The 19,754-nt window shown below is 36.1% G+C and overlaps 1 protein-coding gene across 1 annotated transcript in view; it reads right to left on the reverse strand.

Moving 5' to 3' along the window:
• LOC137437988 (disco-interacting protein 2 homolog C) overlaps positions 1-19,754 on the reverse strand; it is a 153,101-nt gene that overhangs the window by 91,945 nt on the left and 41,402 nt on the right. The window contains exon 5 of the mRNA XM_078766702.1: positions 7,845-7,936. Coding sequence (XP_078622828.1) covers positions 7,845-7,936 — 92 coding nt within the window. The remainder of the gene's footprint in view (positions 1-7,844; positions 7,937-19,754) is intronic.

Consider the following 19,754-nt stretch of genomic DNA (forward strand, 5'->3'; position numbering starts at 1 on the left):
ATTCGTTATATTGTCTATGAAATTAGTTATATTGTCTATGAAATTAGTTATATTGTCTATGAAATTAGTTATATTGTCTATGAAATTCGTTATATTGTCTATGAAATTAGTTATTGGCTACATGCTTCATGATATTGTTTTTGAGATAAATTACTGTATATTGTCCATGAAATTAGTTATATTGTCTGGGAGATTAGTTATATTGTCTATGAGATTAATTATATTGTCTATGAAATTAGTTATATTGTCTATGAAATTAGTTATATTGTCTATGAAATTAGTTATATTGTCCATGAAATTAGTTATATTGTCTATGAAATTAGTTATATTGTCTGGGGGATTAGTTATATTGTCTATGAAATTAATTATATTGTCGATGAAATTAGTTATATTGTCTATGAAATTAGTTATATTGTCTATGAAATTAGTTATATTGTCCATGAAATTAGTTATATTGTCTATGAAATTAGTTATATTGTCTATGAAATTAGTTATATTGTCTATGAAATTAGTTATATTGTCTATGAAATTAGTTATATTGTCTATGAAATTAGTTATATTGTCTATGAAATTAGTTATATTGTCTATGAAATTAGTTATATTGTCTATGAAATTAGTTATATTGTCTATGAAATTAGTTATATTGTCTATGAAATTAGTTATATTGTCTATGAAATTAGTTATATTGTCTATGAAATTAGTTATATTGTCTATGAAATTAGTTATATTGTCTATGAAATTAGTCATATTGTCTATGAAATTAGTCATATTGTCTAGGAAATTCGTTATATTGTCTATGAAATTCGTTATGTTGTCTATGAAATTAGTTATTGGCTACATGTTTCATGATATTGTTTTTGAGATAAATTACTGTATATTGTCCATGAAATTAGTTATATTGTCTGGGAGATTAGTTATATTGTCTACGAGATTAATTATATTGTCTATGAAATTAGTTATATTGTCTATGAAATTAGTTACATTGTCTATGAAATTAGTTATATTGTCTGGGAGATTAGTTATATTGTCTATGAGATTAATTATATTGTCTATGAAATTAGTTATATTCTTGATGAAATTAGTTACATTGTCTATGAAATTAGTTATATTGTCTATGAAATTAGTTATATTGTCCATGAAATTAGTTATATTGTCGATGAGATTAATTATATTGTCTATGAAATTAGTTATATTGTCTATGAAATTAGTTATATTGTCTATGAAATTAGTTATTGGCTACATATTTCATGATATTGTCTTTGAGATTAATTACTGTATATTGTCCATGAAATTAGTTATATTGTTTATGAGATTAATTATATTGTCGATGAAATTAGTTATATTCTCTATGAAATCAGTTACATTGTCTATGAAATTAGTTATATTGTCTATGAAATTAGTTATATTGTCTATGAAATTAATTATATTGTCTATGAAATTAATTATATTGTCTATGAAATTAGTTATATTCTCTATGAAATTAATTATATTGTCTATGAAATTAATTATATTGTCTATGAAATTAGTTATATTCTCTATGAAATTAGTTACATTGTCTATGAAATTAGTTATATTGTCTATGAAATTAGTTATATTCTCTATGAAATTAGTTACATTGTCTATGAAATTAGTTATATTGTCTATGAAATTAGTTATATTGTCTATGAAATTAGTTATATTGTCTATGAAATTAGTTATATTCTCTATGAAATTAGTTACATTGTCTATGAAATTAGTTATATTGTCTATGAAATTAGTTATATTGTCTATGAAATTAGTTATATTGTCTATGAAATTAGTTATATTGTCTATGAAATTAGTCATATTGTCTATGAAATTAGTCATATTGTCTAGGAAATTCGTTATATTGTCTATGAAATTCGTTATGTTGTCTATGAAATTAGTTATTGGCTACATGTTTCATGATATTGTTTTTGAGATAAATTACTGTATATTGTCCATGAAATTAGTTATATTGTCTGGGAGATTAGTTATATTGTCTACGAGATTAATTATATTGTCTATGAAATTAGTTATATTGTCTATGAAATTAGTTACATTGTCTATGAAATTAGTTATATTGTCTGGGAGATTAGTTATATTGTCTATGAGATTAATTATATTGTCTATGAAATTAGTTATATTCTTGATGAAATTAGTTACATTGTCTATGAAATTAGTTATATTGTCTATGAAATTAGTTATATTGTATATGAAATTAGTTATATTGTCGATGAGATTAATTATATTGTCTATGAAATTAGTTATATTGTCTATGAAATTAGTTATATTGTCTATGAAATTAGTTATTGGCTACATATTTCATGATATTGTCTTTGAGATTAATTACTGTATATTGTCCATGAAATTAGTTATATTGTTTATGAGATTAATTATATTGTCGATGAAATTAGTTATATTCTCTATGAAATCAGTTACATTGTCTATGAAATTAGTTATATTGTCTATGAAATTAGTTATATTGTCTATGAAATTAATTATATTGTCTATGAAATTAATTATATTGTCTATGAAATTAGTTATATTCTCTATGAAATTAATTATATTGTCTATGAAATTAATTATATTGTCTATGAAATTAGTTATATTCTCTATGAAATTAGTTACATTGTCTATGAAATTAGTTATATTGTCTATGAAATTAGTTATATTCTCTATGAAATTAGTTACATTGTCTATGAAATTAGTTATATTTTCTAGGAAATTAGTTATATTGTCTATGAAATTAGTTATATTCTTTGAAATTAGTTCAATTGTCTACGAAATTAGTTATATTGTCTATGAGATTAGTTATAATTGTCTATGAAATTAGTTGTATCGTCTTTGAAATTAGTTATATCGTCTTTGAAATTAGTTATATTGTCTATGAGATTAGTCATATCGTCTTTGAAATTAGTTGTATTGTCTTTGAAATTAGTTATATCGTCTTTGAAATTAGTTCAATTGTCTACGAAATTAGTTTTATTGTCTATGAGATTAGTTATAATTGTCTATGAGATTAGTCATATCGTCTTTGAAATTAGTTGTATTGTCTTTGAAATTAGTTATATCGTCTTTGAAATTAGTTGAATTGTCTACGAAATTAGTTTTATTGTCTATGAGATTAGTTATAATTGTCTATGAAATTAGTTATATTGTCTATGAGATTAGTTATAATTGTCTATGAAATTAGTTGTTTTGTCTTTGAAATTAGTTATATCGTCTTTGAAATTAGTTGTATTGTCTGAAATTAGTTGTATTGTCTTTGAAATTAGTTATATTGTCCATGAAATTAGTTATATTGTCTTTGAAATTAGTTATATTGTCTTCAAAATTAGTTTTATTGTCTTTGAAATTAGTTATATCGTCTTTGAAATTAGTTGTATTGTCTTTGAAATTAGTTGTATTGTCTTTGAAATTAGTTATACTGTCTATGAAATTAGTTATATTGTCTTTGAAATTAGTTGTATTGTCTTTGAAATTAGTTGTATTGTCTTTGAAATTAGTTATATTGTCTATGAAATTAGTTATATTGTCTTCAAAATTAGTTATATTGTCTTTGAAATTAGTTGTTTTGTCTTTGAAATTAGTTATATCGTCTTTGAAATTAGTTGTATTGTCTGAAATTAGTTGTATTGTCTGAAATTAGTTGTATTGTCTTTGAAATTAGTTATATTGTCCATGAAATTAGTTATATTGTCTTTGAAATTAGTTATATTGTCTTCAAAATTAGTTTTATTGTCTTTGAAATTAGTTATATCGTCTTTGAAATTAGTTGTATTGTCTTTGAAATTAGTTGTATTGTCTTTGAAATTAGTTATACTGTCTATGAAATTAGTTATATTGTCTTTGAAATTAGTTGTATTGTCTTTGAAATTAGTTGTATTGTCTTTGAAATTAGTTATATTGTCTATGAAATTAGTTATATTGTCTTCGAAATTAGTTATATTGTCTTTGAAATTAGTTAAATTGTCTATGAGATTAGTTATATTGTCTGGGAGATTAGTTACATATTGTTTACTACATTAGCTATATTGTCTGTGTGATGAATTATTGTCTAGAAGTTTCATTATGTTGTCTATGAGATGAATTATTGTCTGTAAGACATCAGTTATTTTCCTGAAGAGATTAATTATTGCTACAAATAAGTTAATTGTATTTGTAGCATCTGCTACAATTTGTTCGATATTTTTAATTGTATATTTCAATCGAATGTTCATTTTGCTATTTTTGAGGAAACTTCACATTTATTTTAAGCCCGTGTATTGATCCTAGCAGGATGATATCGTTCTGAGAGGTATACGTCCTCACCTCTGAACTGTCTCACCTGGGTTCGAATCCCAACCCAGATATAAATTGTCATCGGGGTGTTTCGCATGCAGGGCGAGACATCAATGTGCGTGCAGTCCATCGGGTGAATGTTAAGGACCAGTCTACCAGCACCAGATGTTGGTGGACATCAAAGATCCCAAGAGACTCCTTCAACAGCACCAAAGCTCGGAGAGGTTTGGTACATTGACAGTGATCTCTCATACAATTTTACAAAGAGAACTTAGACACAAGAAGATGCCATTCGCAATTCCATGATTGCATGATATCCAATCCTCATTTACATAAACTATCGTTTTATTGGTGTTGTAGATCCTAATCATAAAAAAAAAAAATGGTACAAAACTGATGAGAAAAAAAATCCATGGAAAAATAACTTTTGTGCACCAATCAGATATTTTATCTTCGGACCGGGAATCGAACATTCACCAAACAACTCAAATGTAAGTGCGCTACCTTTACACCACCTGCCAGACATGATACCATCTCCAACATGCGAGATTGTAACTCGAGATTGTGACCAAAATGTCTGCTGCGATATCAAATGGCACAATGTTTCATGTATGTCGACGAACTTATCACCCAGAGCCATCGTTTCCAATGATCCTCAAAATGAAGAACGACATGTCCAGAAGAATGACAGGTGATGTGCAACACAAAATGGAAAACAGCTAAAACAAATGGATGGTAAAGCAAAACTAGGACACTGATCGAGAATCGCAATAAAAACATAGATTAAAGTTATAACATTTTTGGAACAAAGAAGGATGCTCATCACTAATGGGGAAAACGAGATCTCATGTATCATGATCACAGTATTTAACTAGAACGGCACTCGGTAGAGAGCGCACACCTCCACCGAGCTTAACAGTTTACGTTTTGTATCCACCTGGATCAGGATTCGGACCTGATCCAAAATCTAATCAACAAACAAATACTTTTTCAAAATTACACGAGCGTGAAATTTCAAAAATTATATTGCACAAAATATACATGTAAATAATAATTAAAAAAATTGGTATATTGAAAAATAAATAATAAAATGTAAAAATATGTAATAGTAAAAAACTTTTTACATTATAATTTTCTTACATTAAAAACTACAATATAATTTTTTCTCAAATTTACTTCGCATTCAGCAACACAAAAAGTTTCATTGAAAGGCGTAGAACACTAAAACCTTGTGAACCAGCTAAAAACACTATTGACAAACTTTTTTGTGAAATGGCCACACACGGCCATTGGCCAATTTGTTGCCCACACCTGCAGTACATATCGTTTTTGGCCCCATTTCTCAATGTCTCAGAAATTTAAAAAAATTATCGTATCCGGCGGATCTTCACCAAAATTGAATCAATTTGTCCTCGTCACACACCCAACCTGTAGTCTGGTGTTGGCTTAACGGTTCGGGTGCTGGCTTGGGGAAATGTTGAGTTGGAGGAAATGTTGAGTTGGATCTTGGAGACGGCGTAAAACTGGAAGGTGTGAAAACATTTTGCTACCTCGGAGACATGTTGAATGGAGAAGGTGGATCAGACTCGGCAACGGTTGCTTGAGTGAGATGTGCATGGAAGAAGTTTCGGGAACTGAGTGGCGTGCTGACGAGGAGGGGAGTGTCGTTGAAGCTGAAGGGAAAGGTGTATGCTGCATGTGTGAGAAGTGTTATGATTTATGGGAGCGAGACATGGGTAATGAACGTAGAGCAGCAACGAAGGCTGGAAAGGGTGGAAATGCGAATGGTTCGGTGGATGTGCGGAGTATCGTTTAGAGAGAGGAAGACAAATGATGAATTGCGAAAGATGATGGGAATAGAGCCTGTGATTGATGTTGTGAAGAGGAACAGGTTGAGATGGTTTGGTCATGTGTTGAGGAAGGATGAAAGTGACCGGTTGAGAAGAGTGATGGAAATGAATGTAGAAGGAAGTAGAGGACGGGGAAGACCGAGAAAGACTTGGCTAAAGATGGTGGAAGAAGAAATGCGGGCAAGGGGGTTAACAAGGAGAGATGCAGAAAATAGGTCAAGATGGAGAAGATTGTCATGGGGACCGCAAGGCTAACCCCCGCTCTAGCAGGGAAAATGGCCTTAAAATGCCTGTTGTTGTTGTATGTTGTTGTTGTTGTTGTTGTTACACACCAAACCTGTAGCCTGGTGTTGGCTTAGCGGTTAGGTTGCTGGCTTTGGATCAGAGGATTCCTGAGTTTGAATCCAGGTCGATCGTCGAATTAATGCCAGTGGGGTTGACTCATCCTGTCATTCTTCGGAGGTCGGAAAATTGAGTACCAGTTCACTGGTAATTGGGGCACTGCATCAGCGGCACAAACGAGCTCCAGAAAAATGATGCAACCAGCAGACACAGGCTGCATACAAAAACATCAACAACAACCCAACCTACCAAGCTTTGTCCAAATCCGTTTATAACTTTTTGAGATATCGTGCTATATATTGCTTTTGGCCCGATCATTCAATGGTGAAGAATCACTTAAAAAATTCTAGGATTCAGATCTTCACCAAAATCTAACCATTTTGTCCTCGTCACAGACCCAACCTGTGTACCAATTCTCGTCTGAATCTGTCCACAAAGTTTTGAGATATCCTGTTCACAGACATTCTCGTATCAGACAGACAGGGCACGAAAACAACCTCCGTCCACCTTTGGGAGCGGAGGTAATTACGTTTCACAGATACTTTAGAAATGACAAATATGCTCATCAAACAGCTCCCAAGAAGGAATTATTAAATTACATTCTGGTTACGTTCATAGCTCCCTGCCAAGTGACCACGTGCTGTACAATGCGTTTGCCCTTCCTCCATGGATCTCCTTTCCAAATGCAACACGAGAATTAACAAAAACGTATAAACTGCGCTGAACACGAGCCAAGCAATCTCAACCATCTGGTTCTTCAATCAATCCATTTAGCAAATGCACATTTGATGATAATTTGCCCTGTTGGTTGCATCATCACTCATGTGCTCGTGTTACCCTGATGAAATGCATGTTGCTACGGTACAGACACACAGTGGCTTACATTCACCGTCGATTAGACACGATTACTCCTTAATACAAGTTGTTCATGTTAAAGACAAGTGTCACATGGAAGAGCTGAATGACATAAGTCACGTGACTCACACGGATGGAAGAGACCAGTCCGGTAATTGGAGAAAAGTCCAGAATTAGACGGGTTTGAGCGCAAGATGATGACGTCACAGACATGCCAGATTATGCTGCATCCCACCTTTCATTCTTCCATTCCATAAAGGATAGATTTTAAAACTCAATCCTAATTTATAAGATTTTGATGAAATATAAATAGAAAAGAAAAGAACATTTTAAAAAGTTTTTTTTTTAAGCAAAAAAAAAAAAAAAAAAGTTTAAAAAAAACAAAAAAAACGATTTCATGAAGTATAATAGAAAAAAAAGCAAAAAAAAAGCATAGACCACTGAAGCAGGAAGGGAATGAAACTACCCAAGAAAAAAGTAAACTATGAACGAATGAATAAGAGAGGCACTGCGTACTCGGTCTCCAGGTTTGATCAGTGGTTGGTGCTTTGTGCCCAGGCGGTGGAGCAGTGTATACGCCAACCGCACACTACGTCCCCACAGCTTACCTGAGGAGGCAAGGGTGGGAGAGAGACTGAGAAAGATGATGGGACTGGCAGGAGCAAGGGAGAAGGTACATTTCGAGGAAGGAGAATGAAGTGCAGGGTTCAAGAAAAATATTAAAGCAGCAATCGTGTGCTCAAATTGGAGCTTTGGAACTGGAATAAATAATTCCTTTGGAAGTTTTACTCATACGAGACAAAAGCACACGGTTTGTTCACCAAATCTACACAATTAATGTCCTCTGATGCTCTCATATGACAGTCTGGAGACACTGCACAAATGACACATGACAGGTATGGTGGAGGCTGTAAACAAGGATTTCATTCTGTATGGGTTTAGAGTACAAAAAACATGATACCATCGACTCAGATGTAATGTGGAAATTAAGTAGAGTGTTGCGCTTGTGGTTCTATTGTTGTTGCTTTAGAGTCTCTGACACGAGGCCAATTGGGGTGAGTGGGCAAGGTGATGGTACTGCAAGGTATATGACAAGAGGATGACAAAAAAACGAATTAGTGAGATGGAGAGCATGGTTTGGACATAAATAGCTATAAAAGGAGAAAGCATGACTCCAACGGGCTACATTACAGACTCGTATCATGGAAACTCCCACAAGCACGTGCACACAGACACAGATCCAGATCCAGATCCAGATCACCAAAATCGAGTCAATTCGTCCTCGTCGCACACCCAACCTGTCCAACACGTTTAATCAGCATCCATCGATAACTTTTTGAGATAAACTGCTATATAAGGTTTTCGGCCCCCATCTCTCAATGGTAAAGAATCACTTGAAAATTCTCGCATCCAGATCCAGATCTTCACCAAAATCGAAACAATTCGTCCTTGTCACAAACCGAACCTCTCCACCAAATTTCATCCGAATCCATCAATAACTTTGAGATATCCTGCTCACAGACAGACAAACAAACCAAGAAATATGTTATGCATACCATGATACTTTCAGAATCCCTAAAATGTTGACCTTTGGCCTATTTTGACCCTTTGTCCGATGTTGACCTCAAAAATAATCGGGGTTGAATGCAGTGACCTGACATGCAAATCCTCTTCAAATTCCAAGTCAATTGGATAAAAATCGACAATTTTAGAAATTATGTCCATGTTGACCTTTTGACCTTTAGACCTCAAAAATAGTTGGTGGTTGAATTGAATGACCCGACATGCAAATCCTGTTCAATTTCAAGTCAATCGGATGAAAATTGAGGATTTTAGAAATTGTACCTGGCATAAGTTGTTGACCTTCAGTCTACATTGACTTTTTGGCTTATGTCGACCACAAGAATAATTGGTGGTTGTATTCAATGGCCTGATATGCAAATCCTCTACAAATTTAAAGTCAATCGGGTGAAAATTTATGATTTTAGAAATCTGACAAAGTTGGTGACCTTTGACCTTTGTTGACATTTTGACCTTTTGATATCAAAATAAATAGGCTTCTTGCTTATGACAAACTCTATCATTTTGTGAAGTTTCGTGAAGATTGCTTTAAAATTACGATCTGTAGGTGATTGACATACAGACAGACAGACAGACAGATAGACAGAAGAACGCACATAACCAACCAATATATTTGAAAAATCTTCGATTTTCGCAATTCGCAAGAAAGATGTCGTGCATAGCGAAAGAGTCCCTTGTGTGCCACATGCGGAAATGCTTTTCCTGCCGGGCGGCTGAAATGCTTATTCCGCCAGTCCATGGAAGTGAATGTTGCCAATTTCTACCTTTCCCAGGGTTTTATCAAATCAAAGGAGCCTGGTGTTGACTTAGCGGTTAGGGTGCCGGCTTGGGATCCTAGGATCCTGAGTTCGAATCCCGGTCGATCGCTGAATTAATGCCAGGGGGGTTGATTCAGCCTGTCATCCTTCTGAGGTCGGCAAATTGAGTACCAGCTTGCTGGGATGAATGACCCCGGTGTGTACCACGATTTAGAATAGGTACACCGTATCCCTGCGCATCGCAAGAGGCGACTAAGGGTTGGCGTCAGGAATGGCATCCGGCCATTAAAAACATTGCCTCAAACAGGGAACCATGATTGTCATGGGACCCGCCAGGCTAACCCCCGCTCTATCGGGGGAAAATGGCCTTAAAACGATCATTCATTCATATTCCAGGGATTTATCAAAGCCACGCCAAAATGGTTCCTCGTGCACAAGGTCTGCAATAGCAGGTTTCCACACCAAACAAGTTCTTAGAGAATAACATTATTTATTTAAAGAAGGGTACAAAATGACGAAAATGAGGATCGCAAAACAAAAGGTAGAAATGTCTGCTGCTCTTCTTCTGCTCGAATTGGTTCATCTAATCATATGTTTGAGAGTCTACATCTCTCTGGCTGTTCTCAGAGAGTTGCCTTGGGGCCGGCGAGTCCAGCATTTCACTCAAGCAGATTGGCAGGGACTGCAAACAGCCATCTCTCTTCAAGACTAGTATCCCATATTTACTGCCTGTGATGTCAACTCAGCCTGGGAATTCTTCCAAAGAAATCTGCTCTCTCTTCTGTACAAATCCATCCCATCTAGTCTTCAGATAATCTATCTTTCTCCCTGCCCATGGTACATTGAATCCTATGGTGAGGCAATTGCTCTGAAACATCTTGCCTTCTCTTCCTGGAAAGCAAACCCGACTGAAGACTATCTCCGTTCATTTCACAAAGTCCACAAAAAGTGTGTTCCCACTCTCAGGAAAGCCAGAGAACAACATCTGTCCAACTTCAAGAATGAACTTTCAAACTTATCTCTCTCTGTAAGGTATAGTTCCGGCTAACCGCCGACAGCCCTCTTTAATCTATGAATGAGATAATTAGGTGTGTGACAGTAAGTGTTAAGGTGAGAATCTTGTGTTCCTGATGGGGAACCTTGGCAGGATCCTAAGCTTCCGGTGAGGGGGGGGGGGGGCTATGTCACGTGGTAGGGGTGGGGATCCACAGTTAGAATGTGTTAAGAATAGCATGGATGTGGGCTCGAGTAGATTAGATTTACACCTGCAACAGGTATCTGTTAGTGGAAAGTTGTATTGTAAACTGGGCATCGAAGAGGCAGTGATTGTAAACTTTTAGAACAGAATAGGTAACGTATTGCGTAAAACCTCCTGTATAGGTAAGGCCAGGTGGAGGACTTGTGGCATTGAACAAAAAAGTATTTATAATGGGCATCATCATGGGCTGCTTGGGGAGAGAACTACAGGCCAGGGCAGTATAGCGAGCCCCGCAGAGAGAGGGGTGAGATGGCCTGGAGGATAGCACCACCCACTAGCAGCGGGTAGCCAAAGACAGGACAGAGGGAAGTCCTCCTTTGTTTTACCTCATTGGATATAATTATTTATTAATTGCATTGCCTCCCAACGCGCCTTCATATGCCTTTAACGGGTCAATCTTCCCCTGGTTTTGTGTTCGGTAATAAACCCGTTGATTTTAAAAGAAACAAGGTGCTCATGCTTCTCCTCATACCCACGCCCGTATAATTTGGAACGTCTTCACAGGAGTTAAAACCGTTTCGGTACATCGCGGGAATTCAACCTCCCGCCGCAACGTGCTCAACGTTAGTTGAGCCGTTGACGCTACAGTATTATCAGACTTGGTGGCATTGTGGTCAGAACGTCCTCCGCAAGTGTGGGAGATCAGATGTTCAATTCTGACCCTGGTCGTGTCACATGCTTCCTTGCCTGGTGCAAGCAACATTTAGAGGATATGGCATGGACAACCCCCATCCCTGGGGAGGGTGATTTTTCCCTAAAAATTCCATGCTGACTGCGGAAAGAAAAGCGCCGCCACTAGAGGGCACCGGCAGTAACCAGGGTGTTCCAGGAAGTAACTTATGCAAGGTCAAAGGCTGTGTTTATGTGAGGTCAAGTCCGATGTTGTCCGTTTCTTTTTGAGTACGAGTGTGAGTGTGGGACAAATCTTCCATGAACCTTAAAAATCCCAGATAACTGTTGCATTAAAATACTATGCAGTCGAGTTTAAAGCCAGCTTCGGAGCCCCATGACATTCGATTCACAAAGACAGGGTTAACTTCTTTTTTAATTCAGTCACCGATATCTGTCCTTTGTGAGGAAATTCCCTTTTCTTTATTGCTACTGCATCTTCTATTTGCCAAACTGGGCCCGATTCCAAGGCCCAACAATGTTTCATCACCCAGTATGTATTCTTCAAGATGGATAACTTCCCATTAAAACAATTCAACCTCGCTTAGAAACCACAAAAAAAACAAGTACACATACATTCAAAGTACACCGCCCCATGCCAAATAATTAAATATGCTGCAGCGCGGCATTGCCGGGGCGCCTCTGGCGCCCGGCAATACCGCAGTGCAGCTCATTGAGGCTGCATTGGGAGGGAGAGGTGTACACTAATTGATTGATTAATTGTATAATTAAAATCAATAAAAGATTATCACAAAATATTTTCATAATCAATTGGCTAATAGCATACCTAAAGCACTAGTGCTTCATCCGAAGATGTATCTTTTAGAAATTTAATTAAATAAGTCATTTATAAAAAATTAAATAATTAATTGATTACTCAATAAATAATTAATCGATTAATCAATAAATAATTAATAGATGAAATGATTAATCAATAAATCAAAAATATCCTTGATAGCCACATCACTTTGTCACTCATGTCCAAATATTAGCTTCCCAGCTCAAAAGGTGCCTGAGATATTGGCCAAATGAGAAAGAAAATAAATAAATGATTAATAATGAAAATAAATAAATAATAATCATAAAAAAATTAAATTATTAATCAATTTGGTCAGAGAACACATAAACTACCACTATTTCATCAGAATCTTTAACTTTAAAAAAAAAATTTTTTTTGTCATTAATCGAATAATTAAATAATTAATCGATTAATTGATTAATTAATAAATCAAAAATATCCTTTGCAGCCAAATCACCTGGTAATTGGCATGTCCAAATGTCAGCTTCCTAACTCAAAAGGTGCCTGAGTTAATGGTCAGAAGAGAAAGGAAATTTAATTAATTAAATAAGTACTAAATTAATCGCTAATAATTAAATAACTCCTCAATTTATTGATTAATCAAAAAAAAAAAATACTGTTTTTGACAAAGGACTTGCTCACGATTGTGCCGAAATTTCAGCTTCCTAGCTCAAAGGATGGCTGAGATATCGTCCGGACAAACAAACAAGAAAGAAAATAATGAAAATAAATAAATAATAATCATAAAAAAATTAAATTATTAATCAATTTGGTCAGAGAACACATAAACTACCACTATTTCATCAGAATCTGTAACTTTAAAAAAAAAAAAATTTTTGTCATTAATCGAATAATTAAATAATTAATCGATTAATTGATTAATTAATAAATCAAAAATATCCTTTGCAGCCAAATCACCTGGTCATTGGCATGTCCAAATATCAGCTTCCTAACTCAAAAGGTGCCTGAGTTAATAATGGTCAGAAGAGAAATGAAATTTAATTAATTAAATAAGTACTTAATTAAACGCTAATAATTAAATAACTCCTCAATTAATTGATTATTCAAAAAACAAAAAATACCGTATTTGACAAAGGACTTGCTCACTACTGTGCCGAAATTTAAGCTTCCTAGCTCAAAGGATGGCTGAGATATCGTCCGGACAACCAAGAAAACAAACAAACAAGTACACATACATTCAAAGTACACCGCCCCATGCCAAATAATTAAATATGCTGCAGCGCGGCATTGCCGGGGCGCCTCCGGCACCCGGCAATACCGCAGTGCAGCTCATTGAGGCTGCATTGGGAGGGAGAGGTGTACACTAATTGATTGATTAATTGTATAATTAAAATCAATAAAAGATTATCACAAAATATTTTCATAATCAATTGGCTAATCGCATAACTAAACCAGTAGTGCTTCATCCGAAGATGTATCTTTTAGAAATTTAATTAAATAAGTCATTTATAAAAAATTAAATAATTAATTGATTACTCAATAAATAATTAATCGATTAATCAATAAATACTTAATAGATGAAATGATTAATCAATAAATAAAAAATATCCTTGATAGCCACATCACTTGGTCACTCATGTCCAAATATTAGCTTCCCAGCTCAAAAGGTGCCTGAGATATTGGCCAAATGAGAAAGAAAATAAATAAATGATTAATAATGAAAATAAATAAATAATAATCATAAAAAAATTAAATTATTAACCAATTTGGTGAGAGAACACATAAACTACCACTATTTCATCAGAATCTGTAACTTAAAAAAAAAAAATTTTTGTCATTAATCGAATAATTAAATAATTAATCGATTAATTGATTAATTAATAAATCAAAAATATCCTTTGCAGCCAAATCACCTGGTCATTGGCATGTCCAAATATCAGCTTCCTAACTCAAAAGGTGCCTGAGTTAATAATGGTCAGAAGAGAAATGAAATTTAATTAATTAAATAAGTACTTAATTAAACGCTAATAATTAAATAACTCCTCAATTAATTGATTATTCAAAAAACAAAAAATACCGTATTTGACAAAGGACTTGCTCACTACTGTGCCGAAATTTCAGCTTCCTAGCTCAAAGGATGGCTGAGATATCGCCCGGACAAACAAACAAGAAAACAAACAAACAAGAAAGAAACCAGAGTGAAAACTGAGTACTCTCTTTCAGCGTGCGTCACTGCCGAGCCCCCTTTGGTGCCCGTCAATGACGATTTGCAATGCCTGGAGATGGCATAGGAAAGGAGCGGTGTACAACAACTCAAGGTACTTGATAAATCTACATCAGGCCTAGCTGGCTAACAAAGCTCCAGTACCATTAACCTTGTAGATTAAGCTCACTGTCCCACATTCTGTCAGACAATCGATCAAGACGATAGATCTCCAGCTAAAATATTCCAGAATGACAAACAGGAAGCTTCTATCTGAGTGCCGCCCGGCAGCAAAACGGATAGCCAAGCAACTCTTTAATGCAGATCAGGAGTCATCGGATGTGACGCACACCACCTTATTCATTGAACTAGGTATATATGGTTATGGTTGGATCATTTTTGGGCTAAAGGTGATGAGGAAAAAGGAAACTGAGCCCAAAAAGGGAACATGAGACTTTTTATCCAAATAAATGGGACTCAGATCTCCATTGGCAACATGGAGAAAGATTTCTCCAAAATCTTCATATCGCTCCATGATGGCCATTCCCGCAACTGTGTAATCAGCATTTTACAAATACATACACCATACAGTAGGAGAGCACTGGTATTCAGTGCATCATGTTTATATAAATAGATAAAATGATGACCAACCCACTTTGTAACTCTCGTTTTACAAGCAGGTGAGCAACACAACCTGGAGTCTTGGAATGGGACATGCATGTGTGTGTATATATATATATTGGGGTCGGCGAGTCCAGCATTCCATGGGGAGGGTGTTATGGGTAATATATATATGAGTGTATGCAGAATGTTAGAGTAGCATCAAGAGCTGAAATCATCACTACATCGACCACTACAATTTAATCAATGGGCCCAATTATTCCAACAAATTAAAATGTGTTTCATGAACCATCTGATCAAGCTTGACATTTGACTGAAGCCGATATGGGCATAGTCAGGGCCCTTAGGGATATTTTGGTTCAAATTCTTCCAAAAGCATCAAATTTGGCACAGATGTTGCCCATGCCATACTCTTTCGATTTTTGACGGGCGCCAAGGGCGGTATGATCCGGGGACCATACCGGTCCATCCCGCCATGTCACCTGACCTATGACGTCATAATTAGGATACGCATCCAATCACATGGCGTACTATAAGTGGTCAAAGTTCAAAATGAATCGATCGAAAAATGAAGGCAGGGATCCATTTTTAAGGTTTTCATAAAATCCAATATGGCCGCCAGGTCACATGACCTATGACGTCATATTTATGACATGTATACAATCATGTATACATGAACCCGGATCATGATCGCACAAAAATTAAACACAAGGATATGGCATACAGTTCATAAAACATCAAAATCCGTACCTTTGTAATTAGACTGATGAACTGCATATGCCTGAAAATTAGGAAATAGACATGTAAATATTTCCTCTAATTGTCAAAAATAAGGTCAGAGTTCGATTACCCAACCCAGAAACATAAAATGGTGAACCTCGCGTAAATCTTGACAAAAAACTAAAAAACCGACATGTTTGACTCAAAAATGACCTTTAAGATGACCTTGAGGGTTGACCTTGACCTCGAATCATCAAAATAACATCATAATTGGATTCCTCGACCTCGAAACCCCCTGAAAAGTGGTATTATACATGATTCCAACCCTTTTGGTTATTTAACTGATTTTCCTCTAATCCGGGTGGTGGCCATTTAATATTTCGCCAATATGGGGCCCCCGGGGGGGGGGGTGGGAGGGGCGCCCGTCTTGGCACCCATCAAAAACCGAAAGAGTATGGCATGGGCAACATCTGGGCCAAATTTGGTGCTTTTGGAAGAATTTGAAACAAACGGCCCCAAAATATCCCTAAGGGCCCTGACTAGCAGGAAATTATAATTTGTTCACTGTGCCAGAGATGATTCGCCAGCTCTACGGCAAAGACCTGGTGGAGTCCACCAACCAATGCTAACAGAGGGGACACACGGCTTCATGTCCATCCGAGTGATGGTGCACGTATCGATGCCTCACCTTGCATGCAAAACACCAGAATTTGCTCATTTTCACCAGGTCGACATTCCCACCCAGTCTAGACATCTCAGAGGCGGGTGCAAATACCTCGAGGCCTCCTGCCAGCCCACATCGTCAATCAATAAACTGTAATCAACTCTACTATTATGCAATTGAATCATAATCATTCCTAGATTGAATGTTCACCCATTAAGGTAATTAACCTGCAACACTGAACCATGAAGTGACCGATCCTGAGAACAACCGGGTGGAGATGATCATCGATCAGGTTGTTCCTGGGAACAAATGATCAGAAATCAAACACTAATCCGAACTAGAACGGCACTCGGGAGAGCGCATAGTCTCACCTCACGCTCATTCTGAACACCAATACGATTGTTAACTGAACACATTACTATTATTATGTCACATGCATTGCCATTATCCATGTTCCAAATGGATAATGGCAAATTTAAAGTTATATTCCCCATGTCTAGTCAAACATATGTATGAAGTTTCGCATCGATCTGTGAAGCTGTTCTGGAGAAGACGACGGTTTACGTTTCTATTTTCAACCCAATATGGCTACCAAACCACGTGAACTGTTGTTGTAATTTTAATTCTTCACTCACATCGGGTCGTACCTTTGGTATATGAAGTTTCAGATTTTTCCGATACGGATTTTGATTCAACCAATTATTGCTGGAATTCCACTTCACTGAAGTCATTGATATCACCCTATATACATCAGGGGGAATTTATATAATTATGCCAAGTTTCAATTTCCTTCGTTGAGCAGTTTCAGACAAAAAAGATGTCCGATTTTTCTTCCTTTAAAGCAATATGGCTGCCATACCATGTGACCTATAACATAAGAGTTATCAATAACATATTCTCCATGGGGGTCACTCCTGCGTTAAAAGTTTTGCATTGATCAGACAAGCGGTTGCAGAGTAAAAAAATAAATAAATTAAAAAGCGAAAATATAGACACGGACACAGACGTTGCAATAGTCTCGCAACCCCTTCAGGGCAAGACTAATAACCCTAAGCCTTTTCACCCTAAAACATGAACTACCCTAACCCTTTAAAATGTGAGAATGAGATTTTGTGATTGCTTGTGCAGGCACGACCTTTAAAGCCATTCCAATTCAGAATGACAGGTTCTAATTGAGATTGTAGGGTAACTACAATGTGGACACCATGCATGTATTTTCACCAATTAAACATTCGATTTGATGAGTGACACCATCAGCATTTCCTCTCCATTTAATGCTATATATATATATTACATTGATGGAGGAGCCTGTAGGCCTATACAAACTTCATGCTGGACAAGGTCAACCTATAGTAGATATCTGCAGTGTACTATATATTAATACAAGCATATTAGTAAACTACAGTGTACTTTTACATCATTACTGGGACAATAGTAGATTTATAATGTACTTTTACACGAATTACAAGAATATTAGGGTGAGTGACATCAATGTACCTTTGGATGGATTACAAGGCCCTCAGTATACTTTTCATTGATTTACAGGGACATTACTAGACCACAATGTTCTGCTGCACGTATTGCAAGGACCATTAGTAGACAATAGGCAAACACATATGGTAGCGGGATTTGAACCTGGGTTCACTGAATCGTGATCCAGGGGTTCATATGGAAACGCCAACAAAACAACGCACAACAATAAAAGAAAAACCATTTCATTTTAAGTTTTTAAATACAATAAGGCTTGCTGATTACTAAACGCTTTAAATGATATTGCTCACTTGGAGACTGTACCTGGGGAAGGTGGGGTTCGAATTCCGCTGGGAAATTTACCTGCAGCTTTTGAACTACAGAATTAAATTCCACTGCATAATGACAACAGAAGGAGATAACTTGCACCTGCAGGGCTCGATGGCGAACTTAAGTTGGAGATTTTTTTTGCATTGTGATCCAATTAAACGTACATCCTTCGTTCATCGATTCCTTGTCTAATCCTGTCGTTCTGTTCATGTCTGTAAGATCAATAGTTAATTTAAGCAGGCATTTCATTAATATAAAGCATAGCGTGTGTAGATTGGGGTGAAAGAAAACCTTTATGGAGTTTGGAAAAAAAATAAAGTGGATAAATAAACAAGTCATTCACAAAAGAAAAAACATTAACATGATCGATACAATCCCTTCCTCCCCTTTCCCTCCTCTCTGCCCTTGCTCCCTCGACTCCATTCGTCTCCCCTACCACTCCCTCCCCTTTCACTTCCTCTCCCTCTCCTCCTACACTCCTTTCCTCTCCCTCCGCTCCTCTCCTCTCCCCCTCCCCACTTCCCTCCTATTCTACCCTCACTTTCCCCATCCACTTTCCTCCTCTTCCCCTCCCCCCCCCCCCCCCTTCCCTCCACTACACTCACTTCCCTTTCCTTTCCCTCACACTCCCCTTCTTCCTCTCCTCTCCCTGTTTTCGCTGAAAAGGTGAAATTATAAAGCAAAAACAACGCAACAAAAGCAAGAGGATCAAGCGTCGGATGCTTTTAAGGACAGCATGCAGTCAGGCGAAGCCGATTTGAAATTTTATTTTGATTTTCCAAAAAAGGAATACGAGATGTAACTGTGCACATTCAATACAAATGCTTAAAATTAGAACCAAAATGATACAAAATCAAACTAGAAAGAGCAATCAGAGATTGCAAACCCTCGCCAGGATGTATTTTCCATGGTCTTTAAGGCTTTTGTGTTAAAACAAATATGGCGGCCGAACCAGGTGACCGATGACGTCATCATTATTTTTGTTCCCACCAATTTATGCCGACATGACGCTCAAGAAATTTCATCTTGATCGGATGAACTTTTGTACTTGTCGAATTATGACGTCATAATGGAAGCACCTATGACATCATCATTAACATATTTTATTCCGCATGGAGAGTTCTTTACAATGAGCCATATCTCAATTTTTTCTATTCAGTGCTTTCAGAGATATAGAGGTGCAAAGCTTTTAGGTTTTTCCAAGATGGCGGCCGAACCACGTGACCTATGACGTCATAATTATCATAAAAAAGATTCTACAAGAGGAGTTGCACCTATGGTGAAAATTTCCTGTCAATCGGACCAACGGTTGCAGAGAAAATCATATATATTCTGTGCGGACAAACAAACAAACAGACAAACGGACTCAAATGTAATACCCTCTCCTCAGGC

This window comes from Myxine glutinosa, chromosome 12 (genome assembly GCF_964187855.1).
Source record: "Myxine glutinosa chromosome 12, kmMyxGlut1.1, whole genome shotgun sequence".
Lineage (NCBI taxonomy): Eukaryota > Metazoa > Chordata > Myxini > Myxiniformes > Myxinidae > Myxine > Myxine glutinosa.